The sequence below is a fragment of the Acinonyx jubatus genome, chromosome C2 (genome assembly GCF_027475565.1).
Source record: "Acinonyx jubatus isolate Ajub_Pintada_27869175 chromosome C2, VMU_Ajub_asm_v1.0, whole genome shotgun sequence".
NCBI classification, from domain to species: domain Eukaryota; kingdom Metazoa; phylum Chordata; class Mammalia; order Carnivora; family Felidae; genus Acinonyx; species Acinonyx jubatus.
Window position 1 is genome coordinate 82,668,803 of NC_069384.1, and position 24,071 is coordinate 82,692,873.

A 24,071-nucleotide genomic window follows, 5' to 3' on the forward strand; every position below is an offset into this window, starting at 1 on the left:
AAATAATCAAGAAGATAATCAGAGTAATAAGTGATTTTTTGTAGGCCCTAGAAATAATTTACAGTCTTAGGAGGGTTTTGTTTTTTTTTTAATTTTTGAAAGACAGAGAGAGACAGAGCACAAGTAGGGGAGGGGCAGAGAGAGAGGGAAACACAGAATCCGATGAAGGCTGCAGGCTCTAAGCTGTCAGCACAGAGCCCAATGCGGGGGCTTGAACCCACAAACTGTGAGATCATGACCTGAGCCAAAGTCAGACGCTCAACCGACTGAGCCACTCAGGTGCCCTACAGTCTTAGGAGTTTTTAAAGACCCCATTGTTTAAATTCTACTTGCAGAGAATATGTTAAAAATGCATAGGCACAGAGGTCTTGATTTTGCACAGGAAGATGAAATTGCTATTCTTATGAATGTTTTCAGTGTTAATGCCTTAACAAATCAGGGTTTTGGACTAGTTTTATACCACAAGAAGATATCTCTCAGTATCTGCTGAGGAAAGGGGATATATCATCTCTTTTATGGACTTCTTTTTTCTCAATTATGAGGACTTGCATTTTAAAGGCCACATTCTAGAATTCATTATTCAGCATTATAAAAAAAACCCAGCATGGTAGAGCTAACGTGTAGTGGCAGAAATGGGGTAATAAAAACTAAGTAAGGAGTCTAAAGTATTAGTCATTCATATAATCTCTGGGCTCTGATTCATCCTTTAACTTCCTCCCCCACCTCCACCCCCAGCCCATGACACAGCCAAACACAGCACCTGGCATGAATAGTAGTGCTTTTAAATGTATTTTGACAGACTGACTGACTGACTGAATGAATGTCTACATTTAGGCTTACCCTTGTCATAGGAAAGAATTCTCCCCAGAAAATTTAAATTCCTTTGAGCCTGAAGCAATCTGCTTGCCCTATTAAGTGGGTCTTTTGAACCAACTGCTTGTTTCCGTAATAGTGGAATTGTAATGATAAGTACACACTGGGACAGCCATACCAGTTGTTAAATATTTATGTTCCACAAGTGCCCAACTTTACCTCTCTGGCCCATTTCCTAGGACCCATGAGACCTCCTCATGTTTCTGGCATCAAAAGGGGTTAACACATGGATAGCAGTTGGCCTCAGGACTGCTTCAGTATTATATCTGACATCTGTGCTGATTGGTTAATGACTGCTCTAAACAGTTATTAAATATTTTGAATTGTTACTACTATGGACAAGGGAAAACTCCATTTTTGTCCTGGGCAACTTACCTTTTCACTTTCCAAGTATCATAGTTCCTCAATCTTTCCCTGTGTATTTATGGCAGATTTTTGTAACCCTGCTAAAGCTAACCCTGCTAGGCCATATATGGCCTAGTCCCAAAGCAGTAACCAGTCATAATTTTTCTTTGTATATATATATATATATGTATATATATATATGTATATATATATATATATATATATATATATATATATATATATATAGTTTTTGATAGTGTGAAGGGGATACACAGTGAATGACATCGCTTGCTCAGACCCACGTTCTCTCTCTCACACGCTTCCTCACACTCTGCACTTCTTTGGGTATATCTGTGTCCCAAGTTTCCCCTTCCAAAAAGTCTCCTTCTGCCCCAGCAATATGCCTCTACTTCTCTGGCCCCTCCACCCTTTCTCCCAACTCTACACACACACACACACACACACACACACACACACACACACAATTTAATGGTAATGCCAGAATCCTGCTGGAATTCTGGAATCTCAAGGACATTTAAGAAACTGAGAAAAGCCAAGACTCTTTTTAGAAGGTAGGAAGAGTGAAAGGTAAGAGCACTTGCTAATGAGTGCTTCCCGCCCCCCCCTTCCCCTATCATATCCTATTTGTCCTTATTCATTTGCAACCTAATTTCTTTTAGACTATTATTAATTCATCCAACCTACGAATATTTAATGAGCATTGGTGAAATAAGAAGAAATGAAGGCTGATACCTGAGAGTGGAAAAGAAGGGATGTGTCTAGTTCCCATGCAGGAGTACCAGCCGAGAGAGTGACTTGGGGCCTTACCTGGAGTGGACAGAGCCACAGGGGTGTCCAAAGAACTTGGGCCAGATCAGAAAAGTCAAATGTATCATCAGCCAAATCCAGGGACAAGTTTGAGGCTTCGACAGCAGAAGCCTGCAAGGGGATGAATAATACAGTGATATTGGAGACCAGGAGCAAAGGCATGAGGGTGAGCAAGCCAGTACTTGTGTGTGAATAGGGTGGAGAAGTATAAAACTCCTCCCACAGGGAACGAGCTCCATACTATGTGAAGGCTGGAGGTGGCTAGGCCTGGAGGAGAGATTCAGGGTTCATGTGCATACAGGATATGTTTTTGTAACTATGGGCCTATTTTATTGCTCAGGGCACAGTAACCAGCATCCTGTGTGAACCATGCACCAAGCACCCAACTCCTAGAAGCAAAGTTCTCTGCCCGGCTCTGTCCCTTTGGCTTATTTTGTGGTTAGCACTCAGGGTATTGACAGAAATGACTTGTGCTGTGTGATTAGAGGATTAGAGCTGTTGTATTTGGCAGGAGATAACCTGACATCCTCTCCAATTACAAAGCCCAAAGTCCCATGTAAAAGGAGCAGAATAGAGTTGCCTTGGAAGTATGACTCTTTCCATATCAACCCGAAGTTGCTGCCTATCTACACCAAACTTCAGTAGTTGAGCAAGGCCACACTTTGGGGACAGGTAGAAGAAGAAGCAGGAGTCTATTGACAATACCAGATGAGGTTTTTTTCCTGCTTTTCTATCAATTATTACATTATTATTTCATGGCAGTGTCTAGCTTATTCAGTATCTGTCATTTTCTTGTTTCTGGTCTCTGCCTTGGATTAGAACCAGATTTTGTTAATTTGTTAATAAATTTAAGTTTTAATTAATTAATATAAATAAATAATATTAATTAAAATTATTGGTTTATTACTTTTACTTTAAACATACAACAGCAGCCTGAGATACCCACAAAATTTAAGAGTTGTTGCTTTGGAGAGGAAAAGTGGATAAGCAGAGGACAAAAGACTTATTTTTTCCAGTATATACCCTTTCGTATATTTTGGATTTTGTATCATGTATATGTATTACCTGTTAAAAATAAGTTAATAACCATATGATCCAATAATACCACTACTGTGTATTTACCCAAAGATAACAAAAATACTAATTCAAAAAGATACATGCACCCCTATGTTTATTCCAGCATAGTTTACAAAGTCAAATTAAGGAAACAGCCCCAGTGTCCATGGATAGATGAATGGATAAAGAAGATGTGATACACACACACACACACACACACACACACACACACACACACTAGAATACTACTCAGCCATAAAAAGGAATGAAATCTTGCCATTTTGCAATAACATGGATAGATCTAGAGGGTATGATGCCAAGAGAAATAAATCAGTCAGAGAAAGACAAATGCCATATGCTTTCATTTATGTGTGGAATTTAAGAAACAAAACAAAAAAAAGAGACAAACCAAAAAGCTGACTCTTTTTTTTTTCAGTATATGAAATTTATTGTCAAATTGGTTTCCATACAACACCCAGTGCTCATCCCAAAAGGTGCCCTCCTCAGTACCCATCACCACCCTCCCCTCCCTCCCACCCCCCATCAACCCTCAGTTTGTTCTCAGTTTTTAAGAGTCTCTTATGCTTTGGCTCTCTTCCACTCTAGCCTCTTTTTTTTTTTCCTTCCCCTCCCCCATGGGTTTCTGTTAAGTTTCTCAGGATCCACATAAGAGTGAAACCATATGGTATCTGTCTTTCTCTGTATGGCTTATTTCACTTAGCATCACACTTTCCAGTTCCATCCATGTTGCTACAAAGGGCCATATTTCATTCTTTCTCATTGCCACGTAGTACTCCATTGTGTATATAAACCACAATTTCTTTATCCATTCATCAGTTGATGGACATTTAGGCTCTTTCCATAATTTGGCTATTGTTGAGAGTGCTGCAAAAAGCTGACTCTTAACTGTAGAGAACAAACAGATGATTACCAGAGGGGAGGTAGGTAGGGGGATGGGAGAAATAGGTAAAGAGGATTAAGAATACCCTTACCATGATGAGCACTGAGTAATGTATAGAACTCTTGAATCACTATATTGTACACTTGAAACTAATATAACACTTTATGTTAACTACCCTGGAATTAAAATTGAAAAAACGAAAATAAATAAGTTAATTAATTTTTAAAAGCTGCAGCTCAACTTCTTTAGCATTTAATTTCCTAAATGAAAGATATACCTGATCTGCCATTCTCTTCACCTCAAATCTACCAAGAATTTGCTTTTGTTAGTTTCTTCTAAGACAAACTATATTTTCCTTTCTCTAGGATGAGCTGAAATTACTTGGAAAGCAAGGGGCCACACTGCTGTCATGCATTCAAGAACCAGCAACCAAAAGTCCCACCAGAAAACTCAATCCCAATCAGCTAGAGAATGTAGCAACCATGGAAAGGTGAGTGAGAGAGGAGAGGATATGTAGAACTCAATGATCAGAAATAACCAAAAACAGATTGGTACAGTTACTACTGGATCTTGCTGGAGTCAGGAAAGAATAATATTTGAGACAACAAAGGCAAAAACATGGTATCCATCTACAGAGATCTTTTTGTAAGAATGCTGTCCTGCCCCCCACCCCCCGCCACACTTTGTGCTATAACTTTCATCCCAGGATTTCAAGGGAGATGGTAGTGTTTATTTATCTTTATTTCTAAATAACAGTTCATTGGGTGCTGTACTTTACACACCTATCGTCTCACCAGTAGAAAACGAAAGGCACATAGGTAAGGTTACCTAGGGACACATTTGAAAGCACAGCAGCTGCATCTGAAGTGAAGTTTCTGCTTCGTTCTGAGGGTATCCCTGATTGAAAAATGGAAAATGTGGGAGCCAGACGAATCATGAAAAAGTCATAGGTGACAGACATATGTATAATAAGGAGATTCCCACAATTAATATCACTGACTGGAAACATAGGGGCTACCTACATAAGCCTACATGGACTCATGTGGAAATGAACACTAACCACAATATCACTTTCTCATTCTTTCTTGACAGGTTATTACTTCAATTGGATGAGACAGAAAAAGCCTTTAATCAGTTTTGGTCCGAGCATCACTTGAAGCTTAGTCAATGCCTACAACTACAACACTTTGAGCACAATTTTCATGAGGTGTTATTTTCTTGTGTAATAGAACTTCCTTTCATGGTTCAGTGACTTTTGGTTCTCTCTTCCCCCTTGGACTATGGATATTGAGTGTCCTCACTAACCCAGCCCCCTCCTTATATTCTTGCTTCCTCATTGATCATTCTCTTCTTCCTTTTTCAGTGGGGTAGCAATGTTCTAGAATCCCATTTTCCTGTTGACATACATGACATTTTGTGTATGGTTTATCTTCCTTTTTAAAAATGTTTATTTGTTTATTTGTTTGTTTATTTATTTATTTAGAGAACACAAGCAAGCAGGGGGAGGGGCTGAGAGAAGGGAGGAGGGGCAGAGAGAGGAAGAGAGAATCCCAAGAAGGCTCTGCACGGTCAGCATGGAGCCCAATGAGGAGCTCAAATCCACAAACCATGAGATTATGACTTGAGCCGAAACCAAGAGTCAGACATTTAACTAACTGAGTCACCCAGGCACCCCGAGGTTTATCTTTCTTTTTGATTGATAACCTGTAAAGGTGGTTTTACTATTTCATCTACATGTATCTCAACACCAAACTCCCCTTTCCACCCCTGCCCCAAGCTTAATCTAAAAGTTAATGAACTTAAAAAAAAATGTATATGTAGATACATAAAAGTCCTGAATCCTGTTTGGATTTTCAAGTTTTCTTAGAGTATACAAACCTATACCTCCAGAGAGGTGCTCATGGCTTATTTCTGGATGTTCTAATGTGTCTTATAGGTTAAGCGTGCCCTGGATAATTTGTTGGCAGAGCAAGCAGAGTTTACAGACATCGGAGACAGTGTGATACGTGTGGAACAACTTCTTAAGGAACACAAAAAACTGGAAGGAAAAGGCCAGGTTTGTTTTTTGCTGTTTTTATGGACTGGGAAGGAAATTGCTGGGGACAGTGACAGATCATGCCCACTCATGATTGTTGGAAGGTCGCTGAAGGGCACAGGAATGCCCAAATCCTACCTTTCCAGTCACCACACTGCCAGGTAGGGGGAGGGTTCCAGTAGACTTGCCTGCTGGTACAGAAGCAACGGGAGGAAAGGTCATAGTGGGCACATTATCTACTGGCAGGATGTAGGGGTGGGAGTTGGTGGTAAGGAGGGGAAACTTGAAAAGGGGAAACCAGAAAAAAAAAACCCAACTAGTTTTATAACAAGCAGAATGGTGAGAAGGAGGAAATTGCTCTGCATCAGTTCTGCTGCTACACAGAGCTGGCAAAGCTTTCTCCTTTCAAATGCCCCAAAAGTTGTCAATATCAAACTTGTAAAAGAATATGTGTTTCACAATTCTCATACCAGCATTAGACAGTTTCCCAGATCTGCACACAAGTCAGCAGGTAGGAATGATTCTATTTCAAGTCCTTACAAATTTGGGTTATTACAAATTAAGAAAGCCGAATCCTCTCTTTCCAGAGAAGTTCTTTTCTGCTATTCTTAAATTAGATTCTCTATATTTTTGTCTCTTGGGGACTATGTCCTTGATGATTAGCACTTCCTTTCTGAGCTAATCTATATGCATGTTTTCCAGATGGTAATTTTGTAATATTAGAGATTTGCTTCAAAAAGTGTGGTCCTCTGGCCAGTGCATAGATGTCACCTGAGTGAGAACTTGTTAGAAATATGGAATATAAGGCACGCCCCCCCCACCTCAGAATCAGAATCTGCATTTTAATAAGATTCCTAGGTGATTGACATGCACATTATAGTTAGAGACATACCCCTCCTGCCAAAGGAGAAGTAACAAATACAAACCAAGTTCACTCTGACCCTAAGAGCTATCAGTTGTGGATTCTGAGCTGGGGGTGCTTCTGCACATATGTGAATACATGGACCCACCTGTATACCCAGACTCTCACTCAGGAATCTCATCCTTCCCTGTGAGTACTCCTTCTGTTATCAGTGATCATTTGAAGCTAAACATTTTAGTGCTGTAGGCATGAGTGATCAGAAACATTTGTCAAGCAGTGGAAACATTGAATTTTGTGTATGTAATGACTATCTCACATTCCCCAAGACAGTCCCAATTTTATGTAATTTCAGTTCTTTTCAAGAGAACTCATTATTTTACTATGTATTTTCACTTATATACATTCATATATTAGGGGGAAAAAAGCCTCACCAAGCTCAGTCCTTATATTTTGGGTTTGAAAAATATGGTCATAGCATATATATGAATGAAAGTAGCTACTGACCTGAAGGAGTTCATTCATTACCAGGTATTCCTTATCCTAGGTTCCATGGATATGGTGGCAAACCAGGCAGTTAAGACCCTGCTCTCACTGAATTTACATTCTGCTGGAGAGAGAGAGAGAGAGAGAGAGAGAGAGAGAGAGAGAAACAAGTAAAATGTAATCAAATACTAATGTCAGATACTGACAAATGGTATGAAGAAAATAACAGGATATAAGTGACTGGGGGTGCTACTTTAGCCCAGGTAGTCAGGAAAGGTCTCTCTGAGAAAGTGTCCTTTGAACTGAGCTCTGGATAGCCTTGCAAAGATTTGGGGAATAGCATACAAGGCAGAGAAGTCTCAAGTATGAAGCTTTTGAGGCAAGAATTAGGCTGATGAGTTCAAGGAATGTGTCTGGAACTTAGTGAGCCATAAAGGAACAAGGTGAGAGTGATGATGATGAGGATTGGGTTTTATTTCAGTGGAATCCATTGGAGGATAGTCTGGGTTGGGCTTTAAATCACTGCTGGGTTGGCTGGATCTGCATGACTGCAACCACTTTCTCTCTTCTGCCTACCTCCTTGGACTTGCAATCTTTGGTACATACTTTAGAGGCCGCTGATTAGAGCTAGGGGAGAAACCTATGGTCATGGGACACAGGAATGCTCTGTGAATCCATGATTCATCTTTCATGGGCAAAGTATCTGAACCAGGTAGACTATCCCACTGCAGATGACCTGCAGAGCCCAGGCACATTCGTTTTACCCATCCTGTGCCTTACTTATCCAGATTTTAACTTATTTTCCAAGGGATACAGTAGACCTATTTCTCTGCCCTTAGATGAACCAAAAAAGCTATCCTATCATAACCAGGACCTTTTTAACTGTCTTCCCTCAGACTTCTAAGAGGCAGTGTTTCTTCAGATGATAAAGGCTTGGGTAGCCTTTCCATTTGTCCTGCACAGTGTTAAAGGAACAAGGTGATGTCTGGCTAGTCTACCAAAACCTGCTTGGGTTTATCCTTCACTCAGTACTCAGGGGTCACCTTCCCTCCTGGCATAGCCACTCACTAATATCTGGGTTGTTGCCAACTTCCTTATTCTGTACAGTGATATCATCCTCATGGGTAACCTCTGAGCCAACTCACTGACCAGACTCCTGCCACGTGCTTACTGAACCCATTCTTTTACCTTTGTCTGGTTTGACAGTTTGGCACTCGTTTATAATTCTGAGAAACAGTGGTGGTTTCAGCCCCTACTCTTACTTCTTTAAAAGTAGAATTTACTCTAGGGTTTTGGCTGTAAGGCATGTCGGGGCACTTGGTGATGGGTCATCAGGTAGCAAACAAGGACAGGACAGGGGAACCAACCTGATTTCAGCCTTGACCTCTCCCCACACATCCAGGGGCCAGCAGTTACAGTACGTGTTCAAGAAGGCTTGGAACCCAGATCAGTAACCTTCTAGGGATATAAATCTAGCTGGAGGGGCATGGCTTTTTTTTTTTTAATGGAAATTTTCAAACACACACAAAAGTAGATCAACTAGTACAATGAACTCCCATGTGTACGCTCAGTTTGAACAGCCATTAACTTTCTGCCTTTCTTGTTTCATCTGGCCCACTTCTCCATATGTATATTCCATTCCGAGGCCATTATCTGTGGGTTCATTCTGGGTTCCTTGACACAGAGCATCACCCTTTCTCATCATTTTCTTTCACAGTAGACACTTTCATCTGTTATAGCAGTAGAATATGGGGAAAAATAAGCTGTTATTACAATAAGGGTTTCTGAATTACATGCTGCAACTTGACCATCTAGCATTCTGGAATTCTTGGCATCTCAAAGATGACAGGCTGGCTTGTGTTCAGAACACCAGATTTCAGCCATTTCTTTCTCATTATTTCTTTTACTTTGGTGGGTTTTCACCGGATTTTCTTCAGCAGAAGGTGTATAGACTAAAAAGCTGCAATTTGTGTGTGTGGGGGGGGGTGGGTTACAGCAAAGTTCTTTGAAGGCACCTGAAGGATTTAACAGTCATGGCTGTGCAGCCATCATTTATAGCACATGCAAGGAGGCCAAGAGGGCTAGGAGGCGACAAGACACAGGCGTTGGAGCCAGACAGGAGTGGATTAAAATCTTTGCTCTAACAACCACCAGTTGTGTGCCCTTAGTCAAGTTTCTTAGTCTTTCTGAACACATCCCCTCATCTTATAAACTGTTAATAATCATTCCTGTTCCCTGTGAAGATGAAATGAGGTAGAGATTTCATAAGGATTGAGTGCCTGGAGCATAGTAGATGATCAGAACCTGGAAGCTATTATTATTACCCATTCATTCCAGTACAGTGATCTTCTAGCCATCCAGTGTGGCTCCTGAGCTATATGTACGGATCTTTTCCCAAGACTCATCTGGACCTCCTACTCACACCTCTCTTCCAACATCTCGGTGTTTTAAGAACAGTTCTGAAGGGTGAGATGCTGCATGCCAAGCAAAGGGCAGGCTCTGATCACTACAAAGCACTTGGGAAATTTCTTGTGGCGAAGTTTCCTAGGCCCAGAAAACTTGTGCTATTCTTTTTTTTTTTAATTTTTAAAATGTTTATTTTTGAGAGAGAGAGAGAGAGGGAGAGAGGCAGAGTGTGAGCAGGGAAGGGGCAGAGAGAGACAGAGACACAGAATCTGAAGCAGGCTCCAGGCTCTGAGCCGTCAGCACAGAGCCCAATGTGGGGCTGGAACTCACAAGTGAGGAGATCATGACCTGAGCCGAAGTCTGAGTCTTAACCGACTTAGCTACCCAGGCACCCCAAATTTGTGCTATTCGTAATAAATTTGGCAGCTGGCCTTTAAAAAAAAAAAGACAACAGACTTCCTTGCGAAGTTTTCACGTTTCTATATTTGACTGGAATCAGACAGGTTGATAAACCCAATGAAAATCAGAATTTGATCAGCCAAATGAGGTCTCTAAGCCTAGGCAGAACAAATGCAGCCATTTTTCTGTGTGTGTGTTGGTCAGAACTAGATTCTGGAGCCAGACTGCCTGAGTTTGAAACCTGGCTCTTCTCTTTCCTACCTGGGTCACTTTGGACCATTTGTGCCTCTACTTCCCTTTTGTTAAACAGGGCCTATGTCAAAGGGTCTGTGGTAAGGAGTAAAAGAAACAGTCAACTTAAGCATTCAGAATAGTGCCTGGCCTATAGTAAGGTCTCCATGAATATTAGCTATTTTCATTAACATCACAGAGGTAGTGGGGCAAACTGTGCTACGGAATGTTTCCTATGTTCAACCTGCAGTGGCTGAGCAGTTCTAGTAAGAGTGTCTCATTCATTCTTCATTCATTTTGCAAATATTTGTTGATCTTCTACTACTATATACCAAGTGCTGTTCTAAGTTATGAGGACACTACAGTGAGCAAAACAGTTAAAAATCACTGCCTGAGGAGTTAGCATTCTGACCTTTTCTATGCAGTGGTGACCATCTGGCCTTTGCTGGGCAGACCAAATGCACTGGGTATTTAAACCTGAGTTCTTTTAAATAGCTACTGCTTGATTTGTGTCACTTTATTCCGATATCATTACTCAGTTTTGTTTTGTACAAAAATCATTTATTCCTAAGTACCTAATATGTTCCCCATGGCACGTTTTAGGCTAAATAAGAGCTGGTTCATGCTCACAAGGGTCTGCAGCATTAGCCCAGGCGATACATCAGTGATCACAGTATAGTGAAGTATGTGCTCTGATCAAGAAAGGCGCAGAGTGTTATGGGAGCACAGAGGAGAGGCATCAAAATTAAATGGTGGAGTTAGAGAAAGCTTTGTGGAGAAGGTGAACTCTGATGGGTGATGTACAGTTAGCTCCAGAGGAGTGTAGGTGTATCAGGAGGTGAGTTGGGGGGGTGCGGGGTAGTGGTGAGGGAAGGATGGGGCTTTCTAGGCAGAGGGAGCAAGCAGAGAAGGCATGGAGGCCCAAAGCTGCCTGAATATTTGGAGAACTATGAACAGGTCATTAGTTGGGTTACAGTTGGGGGTGAGGAGATGGAGGAGGGAGAGACACAGGCATGACCAGGTAATGAAAGGCCCTCTGCATTGCTCAGAAGTTTGAACTTTTCTTATGAAGACTGTGGGGATCCAGGGAAGGTTTTGAGGCGTGGCAGTGATGTAGACATGATGAGACGCTATAATGGAGTTGCTGTTTCATCAGAATTATGGAGCATGATTTGAAGGAGAGCCTGAAGGAAAGCAAAGAGACCAGCTGTCCTGGTCGGAAAGCAGGAAGGCAAGAACATACAGTTCTTGCCCTGGAGAAGGGCTCAGAATTCGACGAAGTTGCTAAGAAGGATATGGGCTCTGCAGAGTTTGGTGAATGACTGGCCCAGGAAAGGGGCAGTGTTTTTGAGATTGTTGAAACCATAAACCACTGTAAGTTGAGAGAGGGGCAGGGTCATCACCTGGAGTCATCATAACTCCTTGTGTTACTATAAAAAGTTAAACTAGGGCAAATGCATCTTACTGGAATGCTTAACGTAGTCACGAGGGTGCACATGGCCTCTCAGCTCCTGGAGACCTTTGGAAGCATGGAAGTCATCTGTGTTGACTCACGGGTCAATGTTTTTTCACACAATTCCAGCCAAGTATATCACTATATCTTCTAGTTCACTGGCTAATAACATTTTATTGATCAAATATTTATGAGGTGCTTCTAAGTGTTTTCATGGAACTTACGTATTGGTAGTGGTGGGTGGAGTATGAGAGAATCATATGTTAAAGTAAACAAAGAAGATACTTTCAGGTAGAGGTCAAGTGCTGTTAAAAAAAAAATGAAAACGAAGTGAGAGAGAGGGCCTGGGTGGGTGTGTTGCCGGGAGTGACTTAGATACAGTAATCAGGGAAGGTCCTGTGAGGAGGTGAGCCAACCTGGGAGAAGCATCCAAGGGAAGGACCCTGAGACAGGGGCTAGTTTGGTTGCCAGCCTTGTTTAAACCATCCCTCCTACCTGGATTACTGCAGGAGACACCAGCTGGCCTCACTGCTTTGCCTCTTCTCTGCTGTTCTCAACACTACAGCAGGAGCCATCCTTTTAAAAATATGAATGAGATCCTCTCTTCAGAACCCTCCAGTGCTTCCCACATCATAATGAGTAAAAGCTGAAGTGCTCACAGTGGCATCAGGGCCCTCCCCAATCCAGTCTCCCTCTTTCTTCTGATTATGTCTCCTACTCCTTTCCTGTTTGCTTCCTCTGTTCCAGGTGGCCTCCTCCTGCTGCCTGAATATGTCAAACATGTCCCTATCAAGTACAGCATGGGTTGTTCCTCACCTCAGGCCTTGACTTTTCTGTGTCAGGGGTTCCCAGGGCCACACTCAGACTTGAAGATTTGCTAGGAGGACTCATAGGACTCAGCACATAATTGTACTCGTGGTTATGATTATTACTGTGAAAAGATACCAAGCAAAATCAACATGGGAAAAGTGCATGGGGCAAAGTCTGTTGGGAATCAGATACAAGCTTCCAAGATTCCTTTTCCAGTGGAGTCCCATCAGATGATCCCCCCAGCAAAGGACTGTGACACTATTGTGAAATGTTGTCTATCAGGGAAGCTCATTTGGGGCTCAGTGCCCGGTTTTTATTGGGGGCCGGTCACATAGGTATCTTCTGCCTGGCATATACCAGAATTCTCTACTCCCAGAAAGAAAGCAGGGGTTTAGTGTAAAGCATATTGTTTGTACAAATGGCACAGTGAGCCATTCTTATCAGGGGATGGCAGGAACCCTCCTGACATTCCTAGATGGCACCCAAGGCCTAACCTTACAAACAGGCCTTGCAAGGACAGTGGTCTCTGTCTTGCTATGCTAACGCTTTGGCACCACTTGGATAGCACCTTCTCAGTGAGTCCTTCTCTCACCATCCTACTTAAAATAACTCCTTACCAGCACTCCCTGCCCTTCTCTCCCAATTTGATCTTTCTCTATAGCACTCATCACCAATTAAGGTATTATATAATCTACATATCTAATTGTTTATTGCCTGTGTGTTCTATTAACATGTAAGCTTCATGAGGGCAGGGATTTTAGCTGCTTTACCACCAAACCCCTAACATGACAGTGTTTGGCATTTGGAAGATCCTCAGTAATATGTGATGAATGAATTAAAAACAGAAAAACATGGCACACGTGGTTAGAACAAAGCAAGCCATGCAGGGAGAGGTAGGAGGCGTGGTTTCTGGTCAGATGAATTCAGAGCAGAGTGGGATCCTGTGAGTCACATGAAGGGGTTTAGATAAACATATTTCTTAAAGTTTCATGATCCCTCAGAGTTGTCCAAACCAGATCTTTACCAGTTTCCCAAATTCAGCTAACTCTACTCTCTCCTCATGTCACATGCTGATCCTTTTACTTTTCCATTTAGTTTACAGGAGAATTCAGAGTCTCCAGTTCTGGTCAGTATAACACTTCATGCTCTTCTGCCAAGAACTTATCACAGTTGTAATAATTGAATTACGGGTATAATTTATTTAATAATCTGAGTTCTCCATTAGACTGAAAATCATGGCTTGTTACCACTAGAGTCTCAGTGCCTCACCCAGAACTCAACAAACATATGAATGAATGGCTTGCTCTTCTTCAAGGTGCAGGTGACCCTGGACTAGGCTAGACTTCCTGGAGACTTCAAACTGCCACAGAGCTTTCCCAGGTTCCCCAGTTCCGACTCTCAGCTTAAGACCTGAATCAACATCTCCCTAAGTTGTTCCTGATTTGGAGCACACGGTAGGCAAATATCAGCCTCACCATGACCTGGCTTCTGATGCTTGGTTTGGATGTTCACTTCACAGGAGCCCTTGGAAAAGGCCCAGCTGCTTGCAGTAATTGGGGACCAGCTCATCCAAAGCCACCACTATGCAGCAGACTCCATCAGACCCAGGTGTGTAGAGCTCAGGCACCTCTGCGATGACTTCATCAATGAAAACAAGAAAAAATATGACATTTTAGAAAAGTCCTTGGAGTTGCATAGACAACTGGACAAGGTGAGCACAGCAAAGCCATGACCTGATGTTTGCTAAATTTTCTGCAAAACAGTCTTAATCTTACTCATCCTCCCTGCCCCACAATATTGCTGAGAGGATAATGTACTTCTTATGAAATAGTGCTCAAGAGGCATTAAAAGCTGTGAAGATTCTAGGTCATAGAGGCATTGGAGGTAAAAGTGCCCCCACCATCCCACCATATCCCATTAGAATGAACTAACATTCATTTTCCTCTGTGTAGACCTGGACTTAGAGCATGTTTTGGCCCATGGGACATTTCTTGATTCCCCTTCAGACAGAGAACCAAGCACTATATTTGCAAAGTGCTTCTCATATATAGGCATCAGATTATTAATCCTTTTGGAGAAACTGAAGTACTAATGACCATTATACACTCCTACCTGCTATTTATTGAGTACCTACTATGTTCCTGCCAGAAGCATAATTATGTCATCTATTTAATCCTCAAGACAACCTGTGAGGAAAGTATTAATGGCATTATTTTACAGAGGCAGAAACTGATATCCATCATGGTGAAGTCAATGGTTCACAACATTTAATACATGAGAATCAGTTTGCTATAATTGCAGATTCTCTAATGTACCATTCTGAAGACTCAGATTCAATAAGTCTAGGCTGATGCCCAGGAATCAGTATTTCCGCCAAGTCCCCAGGTGATTCTGGTGCAGGTGGTACAGGGACAACACCGAGAAACTCTGGGATAAGTGACTACTTACGACATACCTGGGGTAAAAATAGGGGATTGCAGATTTGAAGTCAGGACTGCCAAATTCCAAACCCGAGGCTCCCTAGATTAGACAGCAACACTGTGTGCAGAGGGCTCACAGGGAATGGGTGGAGCTCTGGTGCCCTTCAGTGGTGATCTCTGAGGCAGGTGCCCGGTCAGCAGGGGCAGTGACTTCTGGAGCCTTCCCTGTCAGCTGTTTGCAGGCAGCATGTGGCTCACGGCCATGAGTCAGCATGCTCCCATTCCCATAACTGTTTCTCTCTGATGGCCAGGGGCACTCGCCCAGGCTGTTTATATCATCCCAATGCCAAAGGGATTTTAGTATCAATGAAATACAGCTGTTCCAGAAGCAAGTGGCTCCTAAGGGCCTGGTGCACAGTCTGTCCTGTGTGCTAAACTCTGCAGGATCAGCTGCTGTTTTTCTCACTCCATATCTGCTCTAGAGATAATAACCTAATGCTGGTGTGTGTGTGTGTGTGTGTGTGTGTCTGGGAGAGCAAGCATCTGCTGTGACTCTGCAGAAGACCCCAGCTTAATGTTTTCTGCAGATCTAGGTATGTTTTAAGAGAAAGTTTTCACATTATATATTAAAGCATGATTTATATTATTTTGAAAATCCAAAAATGTAGGAAGGAGAAGGAAAAAAGTTTCTTATGGGCATCTACACATGCCATCCCCCTCCTTATCCCTACACATTGGTAATCATTAATTTTTAAATATCTTTATTTTGTTTTGTTATTCTAAAAGTAGTACACATTCAGCATAAGGAATTTAGGGAAAAAATATACAAACTTAAGTTGCCTATAATTTTCCCACTTAGAGATAACTACTCTGGAGTGCTCCCTTTTGTTCTTTTTCCCCCTGTATAGTTATTTTACATAGCTTTTCAGGTCACATGGTAAATGGAAATGCAGATGTGCTTGCACTGGCAGCCTCGTTATACATAAATATTCTGGCAGCACAAGGGTCCCTGTCTTTCTGTTTAAGTCTTTAAAAAATTAAATTGTTAGAATTCATCACCTATCTGACTTCATCCCAGCATTCTGGAAAAAGTTCGAGTATTGCTGTTGTGAGTTACAAAGCTTTGCATTCTTCGATGCTTCCCTAGGAAAGACAAATACCAGTAAATGCAAATGTGGACAGAGAAAAGTAGTGTTTTTGTTAAAAGGGATGTTCCCTTCCCTAGGAAGACGTGTAGAGTCCAGGTCTAATGTCTCATTTGTCACCCTATGGTCTTGTAATCAGTTAGGATGCACAATGAATGGCCTAGAATGTAAACCTGAAAAGTCATTGGTTACATTTCTCCACAGTTAAACCAAACTTGGGAATACCTAACTCTCTCCTTTTGGAGATGTAGCAATTACTGTCTGTGGAAGAGAGAAGAGTGTTTATACAATTCTTTTTTACTGACTGGATGACTTTCCTGAGATGTGGACAGATGTAAAATTAGTTTGGGCTTGTCCACCTTATAGTTGCATTGACAGTGGTTAGACCTCTGAAGTTTATGTTGTCCCATGACAATTTCCTGTTGTCTTAGGATCCTTCTAGACCACAGATGAGCTCAGACCTCCTGAGGGTTGTGGTCAGGCTGACTGCATAGGGCACTGTGTTTCTTTTGAAAAGGTCAGCCAATGGTGTGAAGCAGGAATCTACCTTTTGGCTTCCCAAGCTGTAGACAAGTGCCAGTCACGAGAGGGAGTTGACGTTGCCTTGAACGACATTGAGGCATTCCTGGGCACTGCGAAGGAGTACCACTTGCCCAGCCACATGGAGTTTTACAGCCAGTTCGAGTTGATACTCACCCTTGACCTAAAGGTAATGTTTCTGGGTTATTTTAATCTTGTGGTTGGAAAGAAGCACTGGGGGCCTTTTGACTATTGCTTAAGAAAGTCCAGGTAGGGTGTACTGAGCAGGTTCACCAATTCCTGTGTTCTGAGGTGACCTCTTAGACTCTTGGTCTGTGCTTCCTGGCAAATACCCTTCACGGTCTCACCCAAATATCACTCTCAGTCATTCGTTTCTCTACAAATACTCATCAGCATCTCTGATATACCAAATACTGTGCTGAGGGCACAGCAATAATAGACATTCTTTCATCTCTGATGGAACCTAATAGGAGAGGCTGACATTAATAAATGTCAAACACAAAACATAAGAATGTGTTACAGGCTAAGATAAGTGTTCTGGAGGAGGGATTTGGGATCCTGCTGAGCATGTGATAGAAAAACTTGACCTGGACTGAGAATACTTGAGCCAAGGCCTGGAGAATGTGTAGAGATGATGGGGGAGCCTTTCCAGATTAGAAGTAACAGCATGTGCAGAGGACACAGGCCTGGAGGGAGTCTGTTACAAGTGCAGAACCCAAAGGTCAGGGTGGCTGGAGTACAGAGAGCAAAGGAAGGGTGTTTGGGGTGAGATAAGAGAGGGGCAGATGAGGTGGGCTTTGTGGGCCATCTTAAGGAGTTTGGTCTTTATTCTAAGAACAGTGGGAAGCCACTGAAGGATTTAAGCAGGGGAATAACTTGATTGGATTTGCATTTTGAGAGGAGCACTCCTCTGTGAAGTCAGCAGAATTCTGTATGGCACACCTTCCTCTGAGATTCCCACCACCTTGTATGTATCTCTTCAGTAACACCTTCTTTACTTCTTTGAGTCACGGGCCTCTTTTGAGTCATGGAATCTGATTCATATACTTTCAGGGCCTGCATACTCAAAGTGATTAAAGAGAGTTTGATATAGGCACTTTTTACAAAGATATGGCAGGATTTAGGGAACCCAATAAGGATGGTGAAGGTCCCTGGGGCTAGCAAGAAAATGGAAGCAGTTACCACCCATAAGCCTAAAGAGCAAAGGGGAACCCAAGAAGCACTGTAACTGTGACTGTGACAGGCAGCTAGTAAGGGTTGTGGCCTTGGGCAGAGGAATGCAACTATTAATGGAGAAATATATATCCCTACTCTCCTCTCTCCCTCTCTTGGATGTCCAGGTAGTGCTTCCCTTTGGCCAAACCAACTAAAAGCCCATAGGCAAGTGAGCCTATCCAACAGAGTCCATACAGGTCAGCTTCCTGGGACACAAAGCAGGGAAAAGAAGACGTAGTAGAGTGACAAATAGGGAATATCCAGCATATGTAACTTTTATAATTAATTTTATGGGATGCCCTAAAGCCCATCCATGAATTCACGCTAAGAGCCTTTGCTGTAACATGTTGTATACCACACTACATTCTACTTATTTATTTTAAAAATTAATTAATTTAATTTTAGAGGAAAATTAATTTTCCTCTAAATTTTAGCGGGAGGGAGAGAGACAGCCATCAGGGGAGAGGGGCAAAGGGAGAGAGACAATCTTAAACAGGCTCCATGCTCAGTGTGGAGCCCGATGCTGGGCTCAATCTCATGACACTCAGATCATGAGCTGAGCCGAAATCAAGAGTCAGATCCTCAACTGACTGAGCCACTCAGGCATCTCTATTTATTTATTTTATTTTTCTTTAAGTTTATTTATTTATTTTGAGAGAGAGAGAGAGAGAGAGAGAGAGAGAGAGAGAGAGAGGAGGAGGGGCAGAGAGAGAGGGAGAGAGAGAATCCCAAGTAAGCTCCCCACTTTCAGTGCAGAGCTCCATGTAGGGTTTGAACTCATGAACTGTGAGATTATGACCTGAGCCAAAATCAAGTCGGACATTTAATGGACTGAGCCACTCAGGGCTTCCCATCTACTTATTTATTTTAAATGTCTGTCTTGCTTATTACACTGGGAGCTCCTGAAGGGCAGGAGCCTCATCCACCCCTGCATTCTGGTGCCTAACCTTTGCCTGGTGTCCAATTTATATTTATTGAACAAGTGGGAAGGCAGGTGACAGAGTGGGCAGATTACAGTGGAGGTAGCTCAGTATGGAGTTGTATGTTAATGATGTTCTTTCCCTTAAACCTCTTGGTGGTAAGCTGTGATCTTGGTAAAGGGTGGGGGATGTGTAGGCAGATACCCTCCCCTAACACAAAGATCCTTCTACTTCCTTGCAGAAGGAACAAAGACAAGGCCCATCTGGTGTAGGTTCTACATTGCAGACCCAGTATTGGTAGCTCCAGGTCAGATTCCTAAGGCAGATCTGTCTCACCCAGCTCCAACTCCATTAGTTGCTCAAATAGGTGTATCAGGTCCACCAGGGAGATTTGTAGCCACAGCTGCTGTGCTGCCCAACTTCAGTGAACTTTCTGACCATACCACCTACCAGGAAATGAATAAAACTTAATAAACCACCTCTGAGAAATACGCAGAAACATGAAGGAAGGAGAGGATTATAAGAGAAATATTTTTCGAAAAATCCTGTAGGTCAAATGGATTAAAACATCTCCAAAGTCCATCTTTACTTCTTTTGGTTTGGAATAAAATTTTAGGTTGTAAAATTTAAATATCCTGTTGTGTCAAAGAAAGTTTTGTCCACTGAGAAGTAATTACTTTATTGTCAAAACTGGTACTCTATACATATAAAAATATTCCTAGATATATGTATATGTAGATATGGTACAGACACATGTATCTTTTTACTTTGACAGTTGAGATAGCCTAGAAGCAATGAGACCCCCCAGCACCAATAAGCACTCCTAGCACCGAGATTTTGGTTTCTAATACCATTCTTCAGTAAAGGAGACCTAGGCTTCTTAGAGAAATGGCTGATTCTAGGGCTGGGGCAGGAAATATGTAAGGTGATCTTACAGCATCTTGTACTGCCGGACTGAACTACTAAAAATAAAACAACAAACCATAGTGATGGGATATAGGCAACAACTGAAAAGAACTGATGACCAATGCTAGAACAGTTAGAACAACAAAATTAATTAAGTACTATTGGATTACAGCCCCAAAGAAATTATATATCCATGAATCCATTCTGATATGAATAAATGATGGAATAAATAAATAAATGGGGCAGATGAGACTAATCTCCTATGAAGAATTCCAAATTATTTATATAGATACTTTGCTCTTGAGGAGGTAGAATATAGTTTTCCAACCCTTAAATGTGGGCTGTACATAGTGACTTCCTTTCAAAGAGTATAGAACAGAGAAGGAGAAACAAAAGTGAAGTGACTTTACACACAGGACCTCAGCCAGGTGACCAAGGTCAATATCAACAGTGTTGTTAAGTAGATATGATGTAACCTTGATATGATGGATGAACATGGTACTTTACTTCCGTGGTCTTACCCCCAAAGCCTGTAACTCCAGTCTAATCATGAGAAAAACATCAGATAAATCCCAGTTGAGAAACATGCTACAAAATAACTGACCAATACTCCTCAAAATAGTCAAAGTCATCAAAAATCAGGAAAAGGTGAGAAATTGACACAGCCAATAGGAGCCTAAAAAGTCATGACAACTACATGTAAGTTGGTATCCTGGATAGGACCCTGGACAGAAAAGTACATTAGGTAAAACTAAGGAAATCTAAGTATAAAGTATGGACTTTTATTTAATAATAATTATAATAATTTTAATTATTATTATTTTAATTATAATAATTTTAATACTGAAAATAGCATACCAATAATGTTTTATTAGTTGTAAGAAATGTACCATACTAATGCAAACTGTTAATAATAGGGGAAACTGGATGATCTATATGGGAATTCTCTGTACTATTTTGTAATTTTTTTGTAATTCTAAAACTATTAGAAAAAATAAAATTTATTTCTAAAACACTAGTACTCCATGTCTAAACAGTTGAATCTGTTACATTTAAGACATGGTAATCATCATGGTAAGTGGAAATCATGGTAAATCATGGTAAACTGCTGTTCTTGTAGCAGCCACTTTGTCTGTCTGAGGCTCTTCAAGTGCCTTTCTGCACTATCCTCTTGGTGCTGCTGTTTTGATTTTTCTCCCTCCTTTGCTTTCACTGCCCAGTTTAGGTAATTAAACAATCGCAGTAACAAGTAGCAAAATTCAATTCTTTAAATACTCACTGTGTGGGGCAGGGGGCACCTGGGTGGCTCAGTCGTTTAAGCGTCAGACTCTTGATTTTGGCTCAGATCATGATCTCACAGTTCCTTGAAATGGAACCCAGAGTCAGGCTCTGCACTGACAGCTCGCTCTCTCTCTCTCTCTCTCTCTCTCTCTCTCACAAAATAAACAAATTAACATTTTTTTAAAAAGAACAGAAATTTAAAAAAATAAATATTCACTGGGAATCCAGTTTGTGCTTTATTCTGGGAATACAATAATGAAAGTCACAATGCCCATAATGAAGGTGCTGGCAGTTTAGTGGAAGACAAACGTGTTTCCGGTAAGTGTGTGTTGGTCCAAGAGCATGTGGAATGGAAGGGATAGTGGGGCACGTAGATGAGGCAAAGGTCAGCTCAGCCTGAAGAAGAAGAAGACATCATAGGAGAAGATGCCTAAATTTGGACCACATAGGAGTTTTTAAGGGAGAAAAAGCAGAGGGAGGAAGAAGAGTTGCAAAGGCAGAGAGGCTGGAAACAAGAGCATTTGGTAACTGCCACCCCTGGAGGTGGGAGTGAGGGGTGGGAACTAGTGGAGGTTAGACTGGAGGGAAATCAGGGTCAATTAATGAAGGGCCCAGTGAGGAGTCATGGACTCCTCCATGAGGAGTCTGGACTTTGTCCTGAAGCAGTGGGACACCCCAGCGGGGCTTTTAAACAGGGAAGTTATATGGTCAGACTTACATCCTGGAAAGATAATTCTGATTGTGGTATGGGAAATGGATTTGCAAGTAAAAAGAGTTAAGAGGAACGGAGGAGATGCAGTTGTTAATCTTGCACCGGCTCCCCTTCACCTGAGTTTAGGAATTTAGGGTCTCGTCTGACCACCTGACCATTTCCAGGGTTTACCCTGGGATCTTCAGGAAGAGATGCAAAAGGGCAAGGGTGATTCAGGTCCTGTCTAGTCCAAGTGGTGAGCCACTGGGCTCCAGCATGTGGCACTGACCTCACATCAGAGCTGTATACCATACATGAATAACTTGACATTCTTTCAGTCAGATTTCTTGATCTTTGTGCAGCAGTTAATGCCTATGTCTCAGTTTCCGTTTCCTCAAGCTTATCATTGGGTTGTCTCATCACCATCCCTCCAAAATGCAAACTGACATTGCTATCACCCTGACATAAGGGATTTGGTTTCTTTTGGGATCTGGACTCATAGCTGTGTTGTCAGAACCTCTAGTCCACTGTACAGCAAGCTTCCTGAGGCCAGTCACACGTTCTCTGAAGAGACCTTTTAAACACAAGCCCCACCTTAATTTAGATTGGGGGTCAGCAAACTACTGCCTGTGGGCCAAAGCTGCTTGCCACTTACTTTTAGAAATAAAGTTTCATCAGAGCACAGCCACACTCATTCATTTATGTAGTATATATTATCTATGACAGCTTTTATGGTACAATAGCAGAGGTCAGTAGTGGTAACAGAGACCAGTGTGCAAAGCCTGAAATATTTACTGTTTGGTCCTTTACAGAAAAATTTTGCTGATCCCTAGTCTAGACCAGCACTGTTGAATAGAAATATAACTCAAGCTCTCTACGTGACTTAAGATTTTCTAGTAGCCACATTTAAAAAAGCAAAAAGAAACTAGTGAAATCAACTTTAATAATGTCTTGTTTAACATATGTCCAAAATATTGTTTCAATATATAGTCAATATCAAAGTTAATAATGAGATATTTTACATTCTTTTTTTCATACTATGTCTTCAAAATCCAGTGTGTATTTTACACTGAGCACAGCTCAACTCAGACCAGCCACATTTTACACCCTACAAGGAGTAAGACCGGCACTAGACCTTGGAGTAGACATCAGCCTTGACAGGACTCTGAGGCCACAGTTGTTCCATAGCTGATGTGCCAGTCCTCCCTCAGGGCTCTTGGCTCTTTCCCTCAGAAGATGACCCAGCATAAAAAAGACAAATGTAAGGGTGCCTGGATGGCTCAGTCGGTGAAGCGTCCGATTTTGGCTCAGGTCATGATCTGACCTGAGCCATCAGATCATGAGTTCAAGACTTCGTAAGTTCAAGCCCTGCATCAAGCTCTGTGCTGACAGCTCAGAGCCTGGAGCCTGCTTCAGATTCTGTGTCTCCCTCTCTCTCTCTGAGCCTCTTCCTCTCACACCCTATCTCTCTCAAAAATAAATAAGCATTTAAAAAACAAACAAACAAAAAAGACAAATGTACTATTCCAGTTGCAAAATGTGGCAACCTCCTCCCTGAGTGTGCTGAGTCTGTACTTTCAGAATTAGGCACTCTGGAAGGCTTGTGGTGGTGGAGTTCTTCTAATTCTGGGTCCTTTCTTTGGTGGTTTAAATCATACAGGAGACGGATGTCATGACAAAGACTACCCACTTCCCTTGACCCACCAGAGCTGGAGGGATGTCATACTGGAAGCAAGGCCAGAAGAAACGTATTTTGCAGAATTTAGGCCTTGGTGAAACTCGGAGACCTCCAAGTCTTGTTTTTAGTTCTTTTGAACCACTGTCTTAGAGCATATAGTCAGTTATGGGAATGTCTGTGAGTTTCATCTTTCCCCTGATTTTTTTTTCAGTTTATTTCTTTACTACTTATAGAGAAGGGGTCATACAGAATAAAATTTAAATGTTTATCCTTGGGTACTTGTGGTTCCCTTGATCCTGACTCAGGATGTAGCCAACTCTTTCCTCCAGAACACTTCAACTCTTTTCTCCATCAGAGCTTTTATTCAGGATACACCTCTTATTTTGAAATCCTCCTGTTTAGAAAAGTGGCCTGATGCCCTTCATTCATAGTCTATGGCATCCTCTTCCACTATTTTCATTCTTTTTTCTTAAAATGTTTTAAGACAAGAGAAAGTGCAAGTGGGGGAGGGGCAGAGAGAGAGGGGAACAGAGAATCCCAAGCAGGATCTGTGCAGACAGTAGTAAGCCTGATGTGGGGCTCAAACTCAGGAA

At 41.8% G+C, this 24,071-nt stretch overlaps 1 protein-coding gene across 2 annotated transcripts in view; it reads left to right on the forward strand.

Moving 5' to 3' along the window:
* The window catches only part of MCF2L2 (MCF.2 cell line derived transforming sequence-like 2), a 263,631-nt gene that overhangs the window by 115,206 nt on the left and 124,354 nt on the right, over window positions 1-24,071 (forward strand). For both annotated transcript variants that reach the window (XM_053221168.1, XM_015063590.3), the window contains 5 exons: window positions 4,369-4,493; window positions 5,096-5,210; window positions 5,940-6,059; window positions 14,202-14,393; window positions 16,765-16,956. In XM_053221168.1, the coding sequence (XP_053077143.1) occupies window positions 4,369-4,493; window positions 5,096-5,210; window positions 5,940-6,059; window positions 14,202-14,393; window positions 16,765-16,956 (744 nt within the window). The remainder of the gene's footprint in view (window positions 1-4,368; window positions 4,494-5,095; window positions 5,211-5,939; window positions 6,060-14,201; window positions 14,394-16,764; window positions 16,957-24,071) is intronic.